The sequence below is a fragment of the Lonchura striata genome, chromosome 4 (assembly GCF_046129695.1).
Source record: "Lonchura striata isolate bLonStr1 chromosome 4, bLonStr1.mat, whole genome shotgun sequence".
NCBI lineage: Eukaryota > Metazoa > Chordata > Aves > Passeriformes > Estrildidae > Lonchura > Lonchura striata.
The window spans coordinates 58,633,797-58,652,453 of NC_134606.1; the positions used below are offsets into that span (position 1 = coordinate 58,633,797).

Consider the following 18,657-nt stretch of genomic DNA (forward strand, 5'->3'; position numbering starts at 1 on the left):
ATGCCGCCCGTCGCGATGCCGCTGCTGCTCCTGCCGCTGCTCCTGGCGGTGCTGGCGGTGCCCGCCCCGGGCACGGCGGCGGCGGCGGGGGGCTGCGGGCCCTGCGACCCGGCGCGGTGCCCGGCGCTGCCGGCGCGGGGCTGCCCGCTGGGCCGGGTGCGGGACGCCTGCGGCTGCTGCTGGCAGTGCGGGCGCGGCGAGGGCGAGGCGTGCGGCGGCGGCGGCGCTGCGGGGGGACGCTGCGCCCCCGGCCTCGAGTGCGTGAAGAGCCGCCAGCGCCGCAAGGCGAAAGGCGGCCCGGTTCCCCCCGCCGCCGGCCCACCCGGCGTGTGCCTCTGCAAGAGCCGCTACCCGGTGTGCGGCAGCGACGGGCTGACGTACGGCAGCGGCTGCCAGCTCCGCGCCGCCAGCCTGCGCGCACAGAGCCGCGGCGAGCCCGCCATCAGCCAGCGCAGCAAGGGAGCCTGCGAGCAAGGTGCGGGGCACGGAGCGGGGCGGGAGGGTGCGGGACGGGCACGTCCGTGCTGCTGCCCGCTGTCGTGGGGAAACGCCGCGCCTCCCGAGCGCTCCTCCTGCCGGTTTATCCCATCGGGGCGCTTCTCTGTAAAATGGACATGATTTCAGACCCACCTTAAATGGACTGGAGAGTCCCAGTCGGATGGCGCTGCCTAAACTTGGAGTAACTCTTCAGACCAGAAACGCAGAGGAACTTGGGCACTCACTGTTGCGGTGCTGGAACTACACGCCCTCGCTTTTCATACTTTGCCCGAAGCTTGCAATTTGGTCTGCTGTGAGATGGAAAAAAGGGGATGAGCTATTCAGGCGAGTGTTCTGCCCAGGATGGTTGGAAGCAGAGAGGAAAGGAAATGATTAAATGGATGTGAAAGCCGCATTCACTGGCTTGCTCTGGTTTGAAATGAAAACAGTGACTTTCCTGTGAGCTGCATGTAGCAGTTTGCACTTGCAGCATTTTCGACCAGGAGCTTGATTCATCCCAAGCTTTTTCTTAGGGATGGTGTGCAAGGAAGAAATTGTTATGCTGTAGAGCCTCTACTAGAAAGTCTGGCCTCTGAGAGTAGTTTTTGCTGGGTGGAAGGGAGGAGTAAGACATAGCATGCAAACCATATACTAAACATCTCAAGGACAAGATTGCAGTGCCAGTGCTGTTTTGGTGGAGGAGGTTCTCATAAACACAGTATCTGCAGGTCACAACCTCCACCTCCTCCTTCTCTTGCTTCTCATAGCTGAAGCCAAATATTTTGAAAAAAAATGTTTCTGAAACTCCCAAGGCAGGCATGAAAGACTGGGTGAGGATTGAGTTATGTGCTTTGATGTTGCCCATTAAATGCCCTGTGTGACTTTTCACAAACCTTGTCCAAAACATTAGGCTTACATATTAGCCAGAAACAGTGTGGTACAGTATTAACTCTTGGAGGAAAGGAATTTCATCCTTTGGGGCAATGTGGAATGAGATGAAAATGGCTTCAGTTTGTGCCTGTGTCTAGGATTTGGAAAGAGCCTTTCCTGCCCAGTGGTGTCAGGAGTCCTAAAATGCATGCTGCTTCTTGGCTCTGCCAGCCCAGACAAGAGAGCAGATGGGTTTGAAAGATGTCATGCTTCAGGTGTGCACTTGAGAAGAAGGCTGTGTTCTCACTTGTCTTGTCCAAAGGAATATGAGAGTTCATTCCAAAACAGGTATTGATACTTCTAAGATACTGTCCCAACCCTTGGCTGCACTTCCTGGTGTCTGTCCCAGACTGGATGCTGGTTTGACCTGGTGGGGCTTTGATCCAGATTATGGAGACAGAGTTTGATGAGGTTAATGCTAACATGAGAAACTGGCAGGGGATATGGAAGGCCACTGACTTGCCAGCCTCCAACAGGTCCCACAAGACTTTTTCTGTCCTCTGATCCTCACAGCAGCGGCTTAGCTGAGGAAAGGTCTGAGAGTGGGCCAGCCATTCTGTGCACAAACTGCATCCCTTCCTTGGAGAAGGTCTCCTCAGGTGTGCAGATCTGCAGCAAGACACCTTTGAGGGATGTTACCTGTTCAAGAATTTCACTGGAGCATGTGATGCAGAACAACTGGCAAAATGTTCTGTCCTCCATCATTCAGGGGACCCATTCTTCTTTTGGCTTCTGCTGCTGGGAGAGCTCTGGCCCAGCATGTCAGGGGAGGGAGCAGGATGGACTGCTCAGCAGTGGTGTCACAACTGACCCTTCAGAGATTTCCCTCAGCTGCATGAACCTGCCTTGTGCCGTGGGCCTTCTGGTGATATGCACAGCTCTGGCTTGCAGTAGAGGCGGGGACTCATCCAACAACTGTGCTAGACATCTGGAAGTATTTCTCTATGCCTCAGGGCCTCCAGGCAGTTAGGAGCCTTGGGTGGGAAGGGTGGGGTGTTGTAATCTTCACATGGATTTTGAAACACTGATGGGAGAGAACATCATCCCATCAGCCTGACAGGATAGAGCCTTTTCCAGTATCTTTCTGGATAGGAGATGGCACTTTTCTATGTTTCTAGAAGGACCTGAATACTGTGGTAGTCAAATAGTGGAAGTTCTGTTTTTTGCCATTTCCCATCACAAACAGATGCAGCCTCCTTAAAGCACTATCTAGGGTGGGATCCAGCACAGGGAGACCACAAACAGGCAGGATAAGTTGTTTTTGTGATAGTTTTTGCACAGAAAGAAGTCCTTGGCTGACAGAGCACTTGGGCTTCCTGCTTGTGGTAGATGTGCTCTGAGGTGTCTGCATGCTCTCACACGTCCTTTCAGCCCAAGAGAGAGCAGCCTTTCAAGATAGTATCTAAGAAGAGATCCAGAAACATGTTTTCAGCAGTGGGTCCTAACTGTGTTTGATTGCTCTTGTGATTTAAAAGTTTTTTTTTGTTCAAATGGAGCTGGAGGCAGGACTTGTTTTGCACATCCTGTTGGATCTTTCTTTGATATTAAATAGCAAAATGAATGAGAACATTCTCAGCCCTGCAGAATTAGCCTTGACCTTGTCTTTGATTGTTTTCCAGACCTCTCAGATGTCATGTCTTTTTTTTGTATGGAAATCATGAAGCCATACATAAAAAAGTAATTCTGCAGCAGCCAAAAATTCCTGCTGAAGGGCAAAGGGAGACACAGTTGAGAAGAGTTTGAAAGGATGGAAATTACCCTTGCTCTACCTGCACTTGGCAAATGGAGAGATCCAGCTGGTCCTTTCTGGAGTGGGTTTTATGTGGGCAGGACTGTTGGGCATATCTGGAGAAAGGCGTCCTACTTGATGGCCAGCTCCTTGAAGCTGCCTGGCTGCTCTCGGTGCTGTGCCAGCAGAAAAAGCTGCCTGTCTTTTTGCTCTGGGGGAACAGGCAGTGATGCCATGGTGCTCCCTATTGGCTGGGCTCCTGCTTTGCCCTCACACTTGCACTCAGAGCTGGCCCTGGGTTTGTCCTGCTCCCTGTCAGGGCACCACTATCCACGTCCCATCTGTGTGTCCCAGCATCCTCTTTGTAGCTAATTGCAGTGCTGAGGATGCAGGAGGTGGATGCTGTGAGCTTTTCCATCTGCTTTACAGCATTATCTTTAAACAGATTGTCTCTTTGCTCTCTGCCTATGAAAATGCAGCTCAGGTTTGCTTCCAGATCTTGCAGACAGGACAAGACACAAAGCAGAAGCCTGCTGGTGGGGCAGGTACAGGTGGTCTGGGGTGCCTCCTCTGGTGGCCCCCTTGGCAGGAGGGGAGGCTGCTCCGACAGCTGGGGAGCTGCCCTCTGTCACTGCTGTCACACAGCTGTGCACAGATGTTCAGAAGTGCCTCTTAAGGAGTTGGTGGCTTCAGGAATGTAGGCTGAAATTCAATTTGCAGTGCACACACTGAGGCTGTTTGCAGCCAGCTAGGATCTAGGGCAGGAGGACTATGGTATCGACTGCCATGCAAAGCCAGCTGGCATAAAGAATTAGGGTTGCATGGCTCAGCTCAAGCCAGGCAGAAAAATAACCTCAAAGCACCAACCCCCGTAAAAAAAAAAGCTATCAGGATTCTTGATGATGATCTCTGAGCTGAAAAATACCAGGCACTGACTTGTGGAAAGGACAAATACCCCCGAGTCTTTCTTATTATTAGCTACCAGCAAATACCTGCTTTGAGAGATGTGACTGCTGGAAATACTGCCAAAGTTGCCTCTTTGTATGGTTTGAAGTCCCTAATGCTTGTTCCAACAGGGTTGGTGTGTCCAGGTTGTTTTGCTGTTGTCAGTCAAGCCTTTTCTCTTTGTGTTGGTAGAAGCCAAACTCTTATACTTGCTGAAATGCACTGTACCACAAAGCAGCTCTCAGCAGATGTTTTCACTCTCAGGGGAACTGGTGCTGCTTTGTACCTACCTACAAAAACCGCCTGGGGGTAGAAACTCAGGGTTCCTCTGTGTGAAGGGTAAATTTGCTGGCTTGCCAAGCAGTCTGCTTTATTTCTCTTCATGTGAATGTGTTTTAAAACTCTGTGGCTCCATGAAAGTGTTTTTCCAGCACTGGGAACATGCAGGGCTTTTCCTTATGACTATGAGGGCTCACAGGATCCCTCCCACAGATGAGCAAGCAGAACCAGAAGAGATTCTTTTACAAGTGACTGTAACCAGCATTAAAGTTGTCTAAACCTCACCAGCAAGGAGATCCCAGTCACTGGAGCTGTGCTGTCCCCTAAGAGAGGTATCTTTTTGGCTTCCCAGAAGCCCAGACAGCCTCCCTTATGGAAGGGGATTTGTGAAGGGGATTTGTGTTAAGGTGCCACACACCAGCTCTGGAGCACAAAAGAAGGTGGCTGGGAGGTTTCTTGGCTGTCCACAGGGTTTAAAAAACCAGGCTGATAGATGTGGGACTATGACTGCCAGGCTTTTGTGGAGACTGGCAGCCCCAGGGACAGATATATTGCCCCTCCAAATTCCTGCCAATTTACCCTATCAGTGACTTTGCTTTGCTGATGCTTCACTGTTCCATAAAGGTTAATTTGTGCTGCAAAGTGCCAGGTTCCCACAGGTCAATTTCAAAACAAGGAACATAAATCACATCTGTTGGTTCATTCCATCCAAATTCAACTGTTGAGGCTTTGCCTGAAATATCATAGTTTTGTGGGTGGCTTGTTTTATTTTTTTAATCTACTACCAGAGCAGAGCAAAACCAGGAGTTTGGGAAAAAAAAGCTTGTGGGAAATGGCAGACTGCTGTTATCACTGAGATTAGCTCATCTCCTCCTGATACAGCTGCCTTAAGTACAAAGGCCCCCAATTCAAGACACCACAAAACATAGTTCATAGCCAGACATATTTTGCAAGAAATTCTTCTAGATTTGTTAACAAGAGGTTTTGATTGCTTTAGTTATTTCCTCCCATTCTCCCTTTTCTGGATTTTAAGGGACTTAAATGAGAGGTTTTGTCTTTGCTAAGGAAAGATTAGAAAAATTTTTGCTAAGTTATCTTGGTTGGAAATGAACTGAGTTCCCTGATTCTCCTGGAAATCTGGTTTGAGTTTCTTCGTCAGGTGGTAGCAGGGGTCTTGTAGCAGTGGCCTGCTACCTTCTGGCTTCCACTGCAAAAGAAAACATTGCATTTGTAGGTGGATCTTTCCAGCATTTTTGTGCTGCATCCTGAGAGTCTGTGGCAGAGCACTGTGGGGTGGATCCCATCAGGGCCCACAGACTTGTGAGTATCCACCTGGCACAGCAGGTCACTAATAATTTCCTCATGGATTATGGAGGCTTTGCTTATCTCCGCATCACCAGCTTCAGCTCTGAGAGCTGGGTCTCCTGAGGACAGCTGGTCTTGATATTTAAGACAAGGCATTAAGTGCCTCTGTCTTTTTCTCATCCTCTGTCACTACACCACCTTCTGCATTCAACCAATGATGGGGACACTCCTTGACCCTCCTTTTGCTGGCAATGTATTTATAGAAACTTTTTTTGTTGTCTTTAACTGTAGCAGCCAAATCAAATTCTAGTTGGGCTTTGCCTTTCTAATTTTCTCCCTACATGACCTCAGAACATCCTTATAGACCTCCCACGTTTACCTGACCCTTCATCCAGAGATTATAGATTCTCCTTTATTTTTCCTGAATTCCAGCCTAAGTTCTCTGTTTAATGAGGCTGGTCTTTTTCCCTGGTCTTTCTACACTTGGGGACAGTTGGCTCTTGAATATTTAACAATTCCTTTTTTAATACATACCCAGCCTTCCTGGTCTCTGTTGTGTTTCATGACTGACTCCTCAACACTGCTGTTCATTGCTCTCAGTGTTCAAAAATACTGGTGATGTAAAATTCATGTGTAACTTTGGGGTCTTCCAGTGTTGTAGCACAGGTCATAAATTCCTCCTTAAAAGGCATTCCACTATTTGAAAAGGTTTTGGTTCATTGGAGCTTGAGTTTTTATGGTAACTGTGCTAAAAGCTACTATGGAAGTTGTTTAATATATTACTTGTCAGAGTCCTAGAGAGCAACAGTATGCCAAGGACTATGCAAAACCTTCACTGCTCCGGAGGATCCTGTATTTCACCTGTGTTTTCATTCTCAGTCATCACAGCATACCCAAATTCACTAGGAAGGAATGACTACTGGTCAGCAAATTCCACCCTGTGTTTGTTTTTTCTATTGCTGGAAAGGCATGCTGTGTTTTAAGAAATGTGTTTAATCCTTTGTTGGGCTGAGGTTGACTGAGGTTAGAACTAAATAGGAGATTACCACATAACAAGTCTAATCAGGTTGAATTTTTTGAAAGCCCTGTTTGCTTTTCCATGCATAAATGCTGCCATGCCTTTTTTCTGTCTCTGTTTTCACATTCTTTCCGGGCTTTAGCTCATGGAAGTAGATGATCTTTAAGGTCCCTTTCAACCAGCACCATTCATGATTCTATAGTACGAAGGTCTCTGAAGGCAGTGTTCCCAAACCATGGTAAAACAGCAGGGCTGGAATTTCCAGTGGCAGCGGTGTGCGTCATGCTGGGCCCGGTGCTGTGGAAAGCAGGAATTGCTCCATGGCACAGTGATGTTGGCCCAGGGCCCTTCCTCACTGAGCTGCCTCAGGCTCAAGTGTGCAGGGCTTGGGGCAAAGCTGTGTTTGTGTTCACAGCATTTCCAGGGCCTGCTGAAGGCTGAGGGGGTGTGACCAAACAGACACAGCATCCAACACATGCTTCCTTCTGTGGCTCCTTAGTCTCTTCAAATACAGGCTACAGGAGGACAAGAAGTGCCTTCAGAAGGGGTAACAGAGGAGGCTTGTACATCTGCCAGAAAGCTGTAGGCGACTTTGGGATGGGAAAGGCTGGGAGCTGCCTGCACTTCCTGTGTGCTGCCTCCTCTCACAGGGCACTGACCTGGGAGGGACCAGCTGAGGCCATACCAGCTAGCATGACTGGATGTTGCATATGAAAGATTTCCCTTTTTCCATATAAAGTAATTTTGAAGAGAAAGTAATCTACCAGCACTTTGGTGGAGTTTATTTTCATACTTGCAATAGCTTGTAAGAATGAACAATGTTCAGCTTTTGCTTGGCATGTCCTCTCGAGGAGTGTTCCCAGCCTGTGTCTGGCCTGGGGCTGTGGCAGGTCAGTGCAGTGAGCAGGAGGGCTGCCTGGCACCCACGTGTACTTCAACCCGTGATACATGGCTTCATGTGTACATGGTCTGGGCATCCATGCACTCCCAAGCACCAGGACATAGCCCACGGTGCTTAATATCCAGCTGAATTTTGCTTTTAGCCACATACCTGGAGGCCCTTGATTTTAGCAAAAAGTTACTGCTCTGCTTGCTGTGTGGTTTTTATTTGATTGTGTGTGTGAATAGCCAAGGAAGATTGGTGAGGAGCCGCTAACCCTCAGCTGTGAGTGACCATCCAGGAATCAGTGAGGGACAGGTGGGTGGGCTGGGAGATGCCAGGTCTCTGCCAGCTGAGCCTGGGCACAGAAGGGGTGCCTGGTGTAGGAGGGGTGTCAGGAAGAGAGGCCAAATAATATCCTCATCGAGGACGCCACAGGCTCTGCTGTGCACATTGCTGTGGCAGAAAAGCAACTGCATATAACAATGGGAGCTCCTTTCCAGATGCTATTTTTGACAGCATAACAGTTCCCTGCTAGCTGCAGAAAAAGTGTTTTCTGCCTCTGTCCCAGGGTGAATGAGCTCTGGGGCTCTGTAAGAAGTGCCTTCCTGGGCCAGGGAGAGCTATTTGTTTTACAAACAATGGGCAGAGCACAGAGGAAATGCTCGAAGTGCCTGTGGAGAGCAGCTGCTCTCCATCAACAGCCTGGGCTGTCATCTTTGTTAAGGAGCTCAAGTGCAGTCAGGGAGCATCTGTACATCCACAGTGTCCTCGGCAGGACAGCAGGGACCACTCAGCCACCTTGATGGCGGTGACCATTTTTATGGGCAGGTGCAGCCCTCAGGTCCTCAGGCTGAAGGAAGCTGAGGGAGAAGCCATCCTCTCTGTGGGCAGTGCTGCCAGTAGAGCAGCAAGGCCTCCACGGTGCAGGCTGTAGGATGATGGCAGGGGAACTCCTTGCTGGCAAGAATCAAGACATCTGCTCTGTACATGTGGGCTTGTTTCCAGTCCCAGCTTTGCTCCCTTCACAAGAACTCCTGAAGCAAGAGGGGCACTTGGAGGAGGGAATGTCCTCATGTTTCCTGAAGTGCATGCAAGGCTCTGCCATCCTCTGCCTCTCCTGCTGTGTCAAGTTGCCATATCATCTGTCCATCTCTGTCCACTTTGAGGGCTGAGCAGGAGTGGGACCAGCTGAGGCAGCAGGAGGAGTGACTGCCATGTACCTGGGTGTCAGCTCACAATGGTGAGAGTTTTGCTACTGCTGTGGCCAGTTGTGATTTGATGTTAAATCTGATGACTTCTTGGCCTTTCACATTTATTTTTAGTGGCGGAAGAAGCCCAGCTCTAGAGTTTTGGCTGTATGGATTTAGAGTGAAATGTCCAGAGAGAGCACAGTGACTTTTCCCATGACACTTGCTGCATCTCTCAGGATGTGTATTCCCTCCTGGCCTCAGAGCTGTGTCAGACACAGGCAGAGGCCTGTGGATACTTCCAGCTCATTTTACAGCCAAATGTAGAATGTCATGTTCTGCCTGGTTGGATCAGGATGTACAGGATAAGTTTGTAACAGCCAAGCTCTCACTGTGCTGTGACTGCTGTGCCAAGCCAGACTGGGCTTTGCTGTGAAGCTGTGCAGGCAATTCCCCTGTCCAAGAAGGTAAACAATTTCTCCTCACCCAGGAGGTGGGTAAAATTGCTTGTCTCTTTTTCCCTGACAGCAGTTGCTTCTGAAAAACCATGATGTGACATATTCATCCTGGCAGGGTGAATAAACACCTCTGGGCAAGTGGGTGCCTGAACCCTTGGCACAGGGGGAAACTTGTCAGTAACCAAGACTGAGACACCTCAGGCAATGGATTTAGTGATGTGCTGAATGCTGCCAGTTCCCAGCCAGGGGAGAATTGAGCCAGATCCTGGAAGAGCACAGCAATGCCTTAACATCCACCTGGCTCTTAATGTAAGTAAGAGTCATGATCTCTCAGTTTCTGTGGTGAGAGATGGTGATCGATCATTGGCACTTGTGTTTTTCCTGCCTCATGGAAGAACTCCAGTGATAGGATGGTGTCCTACAGGGACAGACATAGTGCTGGCAGCCGGGGACAAGTCCCAAGCTCTGCTTTAGGAAAGCAAATTTGCATTTGGAGGGCTGGACGGCAGAATAACAGCAGCAGCAGGCTTTGCTGGGTGCATATCTGCTGGAGGTCACACATAGAGCACAGATCCAGCTGAGCTGCCTAGGGACATTGTGTCCCATCACACCTTCCAAGCACCTTATTGTCCCTATTGTTTAAGGGACACCAGAAAAAAGAACAGCTAGGCTGTGCAGGAAATGCTGCACTGGGTAAGGGAAGCAGAGTGCATGATCTGAGCTGGCCCCATCCTGCAGATAGCAATGGGCTGGCCACTGTAGAGTGCTCGGGAGGAAACCTTCAGCAGGGTGTTGAAATGCTGCTTAAATCCTCTGCTCAGCCGAGAGACTCATCTTTGTGCTGATGAGGAGCACCTGGATTGTGGTGTCTGCCAGGGAACCAGCCTGTGTGGTGTGGTTTCAAGCATCACCCACAGCTACACATAAAACTTTTCTGCTTCTCCGCAGCTGCCTCCTGTTAAAAATCAGAACTGGAATACTTCTCTAACAGAGAATGCTGAGTGCAGCCACCCCTAATCTCCAAGCAGCTTCCCACGAACAGGCTGTGTACAGTCATTCCTGGAGAGAGAGGTCTTGAAAGAGAAGAGCAAACACTTCTCTGGGTTTGCACCAGCTGCTCAGGAGCAGGGAACCACCTCAGCATCTCTTGGGCTAAAATAGAAGCATGACTGATATTCTTTGGCTGGTGACACTAGTGTGGATCTGCCGCCAGATCATGAGGAGGAAGAAGACGGCAGTTTTCTGCTGGAAGATGTTGGTGCAATGCCATGCACTTAAAACCTGCACCCCACTGTCTGCAACAGGGCTGCAGGGTAGAGTGCATATGCAGGGCTGAAATCAGTGCAAATTCAGGACCCCATAAGGAGCATGAAGACCCATATCTGCCCATCTTTTATGGGACTGGGAATGAGCTGTGTGTGCTCCGTGAGCCAGTATACCCAGGAGCTTCTGTCAGGCTGGCTCTGGAGTACCTGTCTGCATAGGAAATGCCTTCTCCTGATGGAGTGTAATGGGAGGTTTAGTTTCCTGTTACTGCCTTCATCTTCAGAACAGAAGGGGGAAAGCTGTTTGTGGTGTTCTTAGAGCTATCAATAACTGGAAATAAACACTCATGCTCCTGTGGTCTGCACTTCCTATTGCAGGGAATTAATAGTGTGTTTAGCAAAACAGCCTTGCTAAAGAGGGATTGAACAGAAAAGGATTTCTTCCCTTCCTAGGATATGGGTTATATCTCCAGCATTTCCTAGCCTGAGGGATAAACAACTCCAGCCAGATCTGCAAAACAACCCTGGTCCGATCTGCTTTAGAAGCAGCTGGCTATTTAACCAGGAATCTGGAGCTCTCTGGAGAAAAACAGAGCTCTGCATTCACCTTCTCCCTTCCCAGGTCTTGCCCATGGGCAGAGCTCTGCCACCACCCAGCCAGGCTTCTTTGGCTGAGCATTGGTAAAACAGGTAAAACAGGAACAGCACAACATGGAATTCTGCTAGGCCACATTGATATCATGCCAGGAGAAATGATGCTGCAAAGTTGGGCAAGCTCTTCATGGCATGATAAGTGGGATGCACCCTGTCTCTTAGGGATCCTTTCCTCCATGCCAGCTGACTTGGTGACTGCATGGTAAGCAGAGCTCAGCCCCTGAGATAACATAATACAAACAGTATTTCACTTCTAACCTCAGCCTTGTGAGGAGGAGGACTCATCACCTGAACTGCTCAACACTTTTCATTTGGGGCAAGTGTCCAGTGGTCTGGATAGCTCAAGGCTGGGTGTGTGTGTCACTTTGGAGAGAGAAGTGTTGTGATGTGGGATCAGTCTAGTGAACTTTGCTCCTAGCTTCACCTCATCCTCAAAACTGTGACTAGCTCTTATTAAAAGGCTTAGCATGGAGGCAGGCTTGCAGACACCTGGGACTTAAAAGCTTTTCTCCCTTTTTGCAGGACCCTCCATTGTGACTCCTCCTAAGGACATCTGGAATGTGACAGGAGCACAAATCTACCTGAGCTGTGAAGTCATTGGTATCCCAACCCCTGTCCTCATCTGGAACAAGGTAAGGGCCCTACTAGGAGCTCTTACAGCACAGCAAACCTGAGGTGGCTGAAGGTGCCTGGTAAGCACAAAGACCATAGCAGATCTCTGTAGAAATACACTTCTTTGATGACTTCTCTCACCTCTGCAGTTCTGTTCTCCTCCACACATCTGGTTTTGCTTAGTTTTCAGATATAATTTAGAAATAATAACTTGTTGATCCTGAGCCAGGACAGGACTCGCGTTTCTCTTGGTAGTGCCTGGTATTTGGAGCATGTAGGGAATGTCTCTTGACCTGCCTTCACCTTCACGCTGCTGGCAGCAGTGACTCTGAGATGGCTAGACATCGCCCATGTCAGGAACAGGAATCACATGGGCTACATTAGCTCCAGTAGCCAGCAGCATGTTGATTTTGGCAGCACTGGTAACATCTGGCTTAGGATGGGGGCCAGTGTTGAATGGAGAGGATCCTGGCCGTAGGGCTGAGAGGCACTGCACGGCTCTTGCAGCCTCCTCAAGCGCCACAGGTTTGCACACACTTGTGAAGGGTCTTAACATTAAGCTGAAACATTACTACTTAAGGTTACTATGAAGAAAAAAAAAACTAGGTAGGCACAAAATTTGCTATAAGACAGCAAGCTTTATTCGTAGGGGTTCAAGAGCAGACTGTCAGGTGAGCATAGTGTGGGCTTGTTGACTCACGCAACACGTTCTGCTTGTTTATGAATAGATACTGAGTTTACACCGACTGTCAGTGCTATTCTGCTTTTCATGGCTCTTCCTCATGGCTGAGAGACTGCTTGACCTGGTGGTAACAAGGGCTGAGCACCACTTATCTTGTGCTGTGCTCTGGGCTCAGATACTGGGAAAGACTGCAGTGCTGCTTTCCTATGGATGCTGTGCCTACCAGGAGGGACTGCCTGGTTTGCTGCAGCAGAAACAGGCACGGCTGAGCACACCCTTGGGAACACACACCAGTTTTGTGAGGCTAGATCAGGACAGGGCATGTTGGCACACACACTGCTGCCCAGCACCATCCATCCCAGAAAACAGGGCCACTCTTGCTGCTGAGGGGAGGGGAGCCCAGCCTAAGGGCTGGGGTGGTGTGGCTGCACTACACAGAGCATAAGGTGGAAATCTTGACACTGGGAATACACTGCTGCTGCACAAAACACATTAATGTATATCTAATGTTGATCTGTGTGCAGGTATGCTCAGCATGCTGTTCCAGCACAAGTTAGCCCCTAAGTTCTTACCCATTCCTGCCCCTCTGTCTAGATAATTCGAGGACAGTATGGTGTCCAGAGGATGGAGCTCCTGCCTGGGGACCGGGAGAACTTGGCTATCCAGACCCGTGGGGGCCCTGAGAAACATGAAGTGACTGGCTGGGTGCTGGTAAGTACTCTGTGTGTGCACAGAGCTGCACAGACAGCAGAGTGCTGTTTGCAAACTGCTGATGAACAAAGAACAGCAGACAAATGGCAACAGACAGGGCATTTAGAGGAAAATAGCCTATGTGAGTTAAGAGATGAAGAATAAAGGTGGCTGCTGGTTCCAGTCTTACCTGGTACATGCACCCTTCCTCTGTCTAGCCATGCAGCATTTTGCAGTGTGCATACCACTTGCAAAATCAGAGGGGGAATATTGGGGAGGATAGGGTTTGACACAAGGAAGTTCTTGAAAATACCTGAAAACAGAATCACCTCTACCAGTGCACGAGATGCTCACTGGGGGAGCGGGGTGTGTTTCTTCCCTTAGATATCTCCTCTGAGCAAAGAGGATGCTGGGGAATATGAGTGCCATGCATCAAATGCCAAAGGAGAGGCAACAGCTTCTGCAAAAATCCATGTTGTGGAAACTCTGCATGAAATAGCCCTGACCAAAGGTTGGTAAATGTGGCTGAACACTCAGCAGCTCTCTCCCCTAATAGTTTATTGTTATTTGATGTAAAAGGACTACCTCTGTTTAACGCTTAAATAAAAACAAGAACCAACAAAACCAACTCAACAAACCCTTGCCCCTGCACTAGAAATACCAGTTTAACATGCCATGTTTTGCATTTGACAGAACATTCCAACAAATCTTAGCCACTAGAGTTCTCAAGGGATTGTTAAATAACCTCCCACATACTGTAAAGTACTGGAAATGCTGAATTAACTGGAAACACCTTCTGTTTTTTTTTTTATGGAGCAACTTCCAATGCATTTCCAGCCCTACATTTGTATCATCCTTTCAGTGTTGTTTGATGCTTTCAACCCTGCTCCTCTCTCCTGAGAGCAGTATTGGCACAGCAGACGTTCCAGTTCCTGCCGTGTTCTCTGCATGCTGGGATGTGAAAGCTCAGGAGATTTGCCACAGCACGTCCTCTTTGTTAGGCTGTGTGCAAAGCTAGTGGCAAACCAGCCACCCTCATCCTAGCTGAAGAGGATGGCTCAGTACCACAGCCACATGATATGCTTCAGAATAAATCTGGAGAGCCAAAACAGTAACTAACTCATCTAGAGGCAGAGGGACAGGGAATAAAGAACCTGGCTAGAGAATACTGTGCTGCCCAAATCCCCTATTGGACCTAATCCTTAATTTTAATCCCTGCTAGTTTTATCCAAACTATATAGTTTTGACTTTTTGTGTCCTTTTGTCTGTGAAGAGCTAAAATACTTCCCTTGGAAGAACATTAGCAGCACCTGGCACTGAAATGAGAGCTTACAATGGATCCAAATATCATGCACAGGAACTTTGCTAATGTTTTAAGGTAGTCTCTAATCCCTTTTCAAACATTTTATTTACAGATGGGAATGAAATTGAATTTTACTGAGTTGTGCCATGAACAGCAAGCTTATACCCTAGAACAGTTTGTTTCCTGCACACACCCAGCACATGCTACAGCTGGTTCTTTTCAGCTGCTGGAAAGCTCTGAGGCATCTGGAGCTACGTGGTAGATAAATGTAGACTGTCACTTTAAAGGAAATTGATAAAGTTAATGGAACAAACTGCCAGACATTATAGCACCACTGTGGGAGTCTGTGTGCCATGTCCAGGTGATCTCAGCACAGAAAAACGTCTATTATCACCCCCCTGCAGCAGGGAGGGAAGGAAAGAAGGCAGAAAGGAAGGAGGGGTCAGGTCTCATCCTCAGCCAAGAGATCCAAAGCTTTGCCAAAGCTGCAATATTCCCCTTTGGAACAGGACAGAGTGTAACACATTTTTGTTTTTCCACAGATGATGGTGCAGAGCTGTGATGTGAGGACTTTCACTTACGCAGTTTTAAATCAGTATTTTGGAAAGCTGCAAGCTCTGGCTTTTTCTAGCTGACTAATCAGTCCCTCTTAACACCTTTTTCTCTGAGTCCCAATTTGCTTGCACATTTCTTTCACAGATACAAATAGATTCACAAGCTTGATTACAAATTTTAATTCTATTTACAGGAAATAAACGTACTTTTGAACAGCACACAGCAGATGAGTAAAACTAATTTTGAATGTAACGTGTACAAAATGGCACAAAACCTGAGCACTTGAGTCTCATAATTAAAACAAAAAAGCCCTTTTAAGGCTAAACACTCATCATACGAGGTGCAATACTCATAGACATCAGTTCCTGGAAGAGGAGTTTGCAGGCGTAGGGCATTCGAACCAAAGATATCTGGAAAGGAATTGCAAAAGTCTTGTGATTAACACTCATAAAGGATCAACTTCCACATTCCTCTATACAATTAACTTAGTTGAGTTTTGGCTTAAAAGCAAATTTGAAGTTATGCATGAAAGCGTTTAATGAGAATTGCTCTCAGACACTACCAAAGCAAGAAGGAAGCTTAGACTGTCTGTAGGGGCTACACAGCAGCTCTCCAGAACGCATTTTTAATGTAAAAATGCAGCCAAGGGATCTGATCGTAAACAAGAACCATTTAACAGAACATGTGCATAGCAGTGTGCCTGAGGTGCATAAATGCAGGTAAGGTTTCCAGCACACATCGCTCTGTAACCCCAGTTCCATTGTTCAGAGTTTCAGTAATCAGTCCTTGGCACAAAACCAAGCCTTTTCAAGGCTACTATTTTTGTCTGTTACTGCTGTCCCTTGACATACTTCTCTAACCAAGCATGCACTGCAGAGCTTTTATTAAATTAAAAAAAACCCACCAAAGTGCAGCACAAAAGACCTCCTGTGGGAACCCAGCTCTGCAAGCATAAATATCTTCATGGGACAGTCACAAGGGCGCTGCCTCTAAATTCCTGTGATTCTGAGTTTTACTTCTAAAAATAAGTTCAGAGCATTTAAAGTCTCTGAAAACTCTGCAGTGTACAACACTTCAGCAGCATTTCCTGCTAAGTGACAAGCCAACACTAAAATTAATAAGGATGCATCCAAATTGACTACAACACTATAAACACTTAAAACAGTTATGAAACTAAAATAACAATTGTTCTGGCACTTCTTTAAATATTTACTTCCCTATCCTCCTGCTTCACTCAAGTGGCATTTCCTCCTGCCCACAAGGAGAAACAATGGCTTATGAAAAGCACAGGCACCTGAGTTTTATTACGGCATCCACGGCATTCATAGGTGTGAGTCCTCGTGTTTGCAATTGCCATGATTCCACAGAGGTTACACACATGGACCTGGTATGGGTCTGAAGCTTCAAACAGTCTTTCTCTCAAGAACTGGGCTGCTCCATGAGCAATCTGGCAATCTCGTTCCATTTCTCCAAAGCGAAGGCCACCATCACTAAAAGGAAGAAAAAAACCTCTCAACTTTTGAGTTCACTGGAAAATAACCAGTACTTGTTGGTGGAACTAGTATCTGTATTGCAAGGCAGAAGGAGAGCAGTGCATTAATTTTCCTCTAACACCACAGAATAAAACTGTGAAAACAGTAATTAATAACTACTGATAAGCATTTCTACAGCTGGTGTCTGACAGCCACAGCACAACCATACAGCAAAATGAAGTGTATGATTAAGTCATCCTCTGCTTATCTGTGATGGGTTTAACTGTGGCTGTCTACCAGATGTCCACCAAACAGCTCTCTGGTCCCCACTATGTCAGCAGGACATGGGGAGAAAGTAAGATGGAAAAGCTCATGAGTGGAGGTAAAACCAGGGAGATTGCTTATCAATTACTATGACAGACAAAACAGACTCAGCATGGGAAAAATAAGATTATCACCCATTAAAAATGGAGTAGGATGATGAGAAACAAAGACAAAACTAAAAAGGTCACCTCCCCAACCTTCTTCTCAGGTTTACTTCACTTCTTCATTACTAACTCCTTCCTCCCCTCCCTGTGTGGACTGGGAGAATGGGGATTGGAGGCAGTGCATCACAGCTGCTCTTGGCTGCTCCCTTCTCCTCACAAATTTTTCCTGCTCCAGCATATGGCCCCTTCCCATGGGATAGAATCCTTCAGGAACAGACTGCAGCAGCAGGGGTCCCCCACAGAGCATACCTCCTACCAGGAGCCTGCTCCAGCGTGGGCTTTCCACAGCTGCAGGGCAGTTCCTGTTGCATTTCCTCACCCCTCTCTCACAGTTGCTGCACAGCATTTTTTAACCTTTCTTAAATATATTGTCACAGAGGTGCTACCAGCACCACTGCTGGGCTCAGCTCTGGTCAGCACTGGGGCTGCCAGGGCCAGCTGAAAGTGGCTGTGTCCAGCATGGGGCAAGCCCTGGTCCTTTCTCAGAGAGGACACTCCAGCAGTACCTCCTGCTACCAAAAACTTGGCACCTGAACTCCATACAAGATCTTAAACCAATCCCATGAAAAAATGGGGCTATTTGGGGAGAGCTAATTAAGCTGCAATGCTGGAGCAATTACTTGTTCAGGGCTAAAAACTGGACAGAAAAACAAAAGACCATAAAGAAACTAGCAGGGATACTTACCGAGATCTGCCTTCCATGGGCTGTCTGTTAAGGATCTGGATTGGCCCTCGTGCACGAGAATGGATTTTGTCATCCACCATGTGCTTCAAGCGCTGGTAATAGGTAGGGCCAATGAAGATCTGGGATGTGATTTTTCGACCAGTGAAGCCATTGTAGAGGACCTGAAGAAGTCAATGCAATCATCAGCCTTACTTCCCATCACAGGTATATTAAAAAAATTACAGTGGATCGATACTTTGTTTATACCTCATTTCCTCTTAGATGATAGCCATAATCTGATAAAAGGTTGGAAATCTTTTGCACATTGACAGCATCATTAAAAGGTGTAGCATCACCAATTTCTCCTTTGTTTGCAGACACCTACAGAGAAGAGATTTGGAAAAGCTTGTTGGGTTTCTGAAGAATTGGTTAGACATATTTAGCTGTTTCACAGTTGTAACACTTAATAATGGAATTTCAGATTCCATGCTAATGGTAGTATTCTATCTTGCTGTCTTTATCTGCCACATATTTCAAAAAATACACACTATAAACAATTTTGCCTCTCCTTATTCTAGGTCAGGGGAAAATGTCTGGAACAAAAGCAACAGCTGAGAGAGCATACTGTAGGTATGTAGGTAGGACCTAACCTCCTGGATAAAATTTACAGGACTGTACATCTTCCCTAAGAAACCTCCTTTTGTTATCAAATAACTGGAGAACAATCATTTTTAAGATCATTAACACCTACTAGATAGTGTTTATTTTCAGAGGAAAAAAATGCTTAAAGCAAACAACAATCCCCACCAAATTTTAATTTATATTGCTGAGAGATGCAGTGTAGAAGATTGTTCTTACCTTGCCCTGAAGACACTCAATCAAGTGACCAATGGTCATACGGGAAGGGATGGCATGGGGGTTGATAATGATATCAGGTGTGATGCCTTCACATGTGAAGGGCATATCCTAGAGCAGTGAAACACAAAATCAATTCCTCCCAGAACATCATGTTTAGAAAAAGTATGTGCCTGGATCCAAATTATGTCTTTTAAAAAATTTAA

At 47.3% G+C, this 18,657-nt stretch overlaps 2 protein-coding genes across 2 annotated transcripts in view; one reads left to right on the forward strand and one right to left on the reverse strand.

Moving 5' to 3' along the window:
• Positions 1-15,190, forward strand: IGFBP7 (insulin like growth factor binding protein 7). The gene is made up of 5 exons (XM_021549306.2): positions 1-475; positions 11,653-11,762; positions 13,019-13,135; positions 13,499-13,625; positions 14,960-15,190. The coding sequence occupies exons 1-5, from the start codon at positions 1-3 to the stop codon at positions 14,977-14,979; spliced, it is 849 nt and encodes a 282-aa protein (XP_021404981.2). The 3' UTR covers positions 14,980-15,190.
• The window catches only part of POLR2B (RNA polymerase II subunit B), a 16,586-nt gene continuing 13,064 nt past the window's right edge, over positions 15,136-18,657 (reverse strand). Inside the window, exons 21-25 of the mRNA XM_021549305.2 lie at positions 18,455-18,562; positions 17,864-17,977; positions 17,618-17,778; positions 16,267-16,462; positions 15,136-15,382 (exon numbers count right to left, since the gene is read on the reverse strand). Of these exons, the coding sequence (XP_021404980.1) occupies positions 15,293-15,382; positions 16,267-16,462; positions 17,618-17,778; positions 17,864-17,977; positions 18,455-18,562 (669 nt within the window). The 3' untranslated portion in view covers positions 15,136-15,292. The remainder of the gene's footprint in view (positions 15,383-16,266; positions 16,463-17,617; positions 17,779-17,863; positions 17,978-18,454; positions 18,563-18,657) is intronic.

Bases quoted from the DNA above. Each gene is read 5' to 3' on its own strand.
- IGFBP7 (XM_021549306.2), top strand. From the start codon at position 1: ATGCCGCCCGTCGCGATGCCGCTGCTGCTCCTGCCGCTGCTCCTGGCG. The intron at 476-11,652 runs GTGCGGGGCACG...CCCTTTTTGCAG, and splicing joins CAAGGGAGCCTGCGAGCAAG to GACCCTCCATTGTGACTCCT. The intron at 13,626-14,959 runs GTTGGTAAATGT...GTTTTTCCACAG, and splicing joins TGAAATAGCCCTGACCAAAG to ATGATGGTGCAGAGCTGTGA.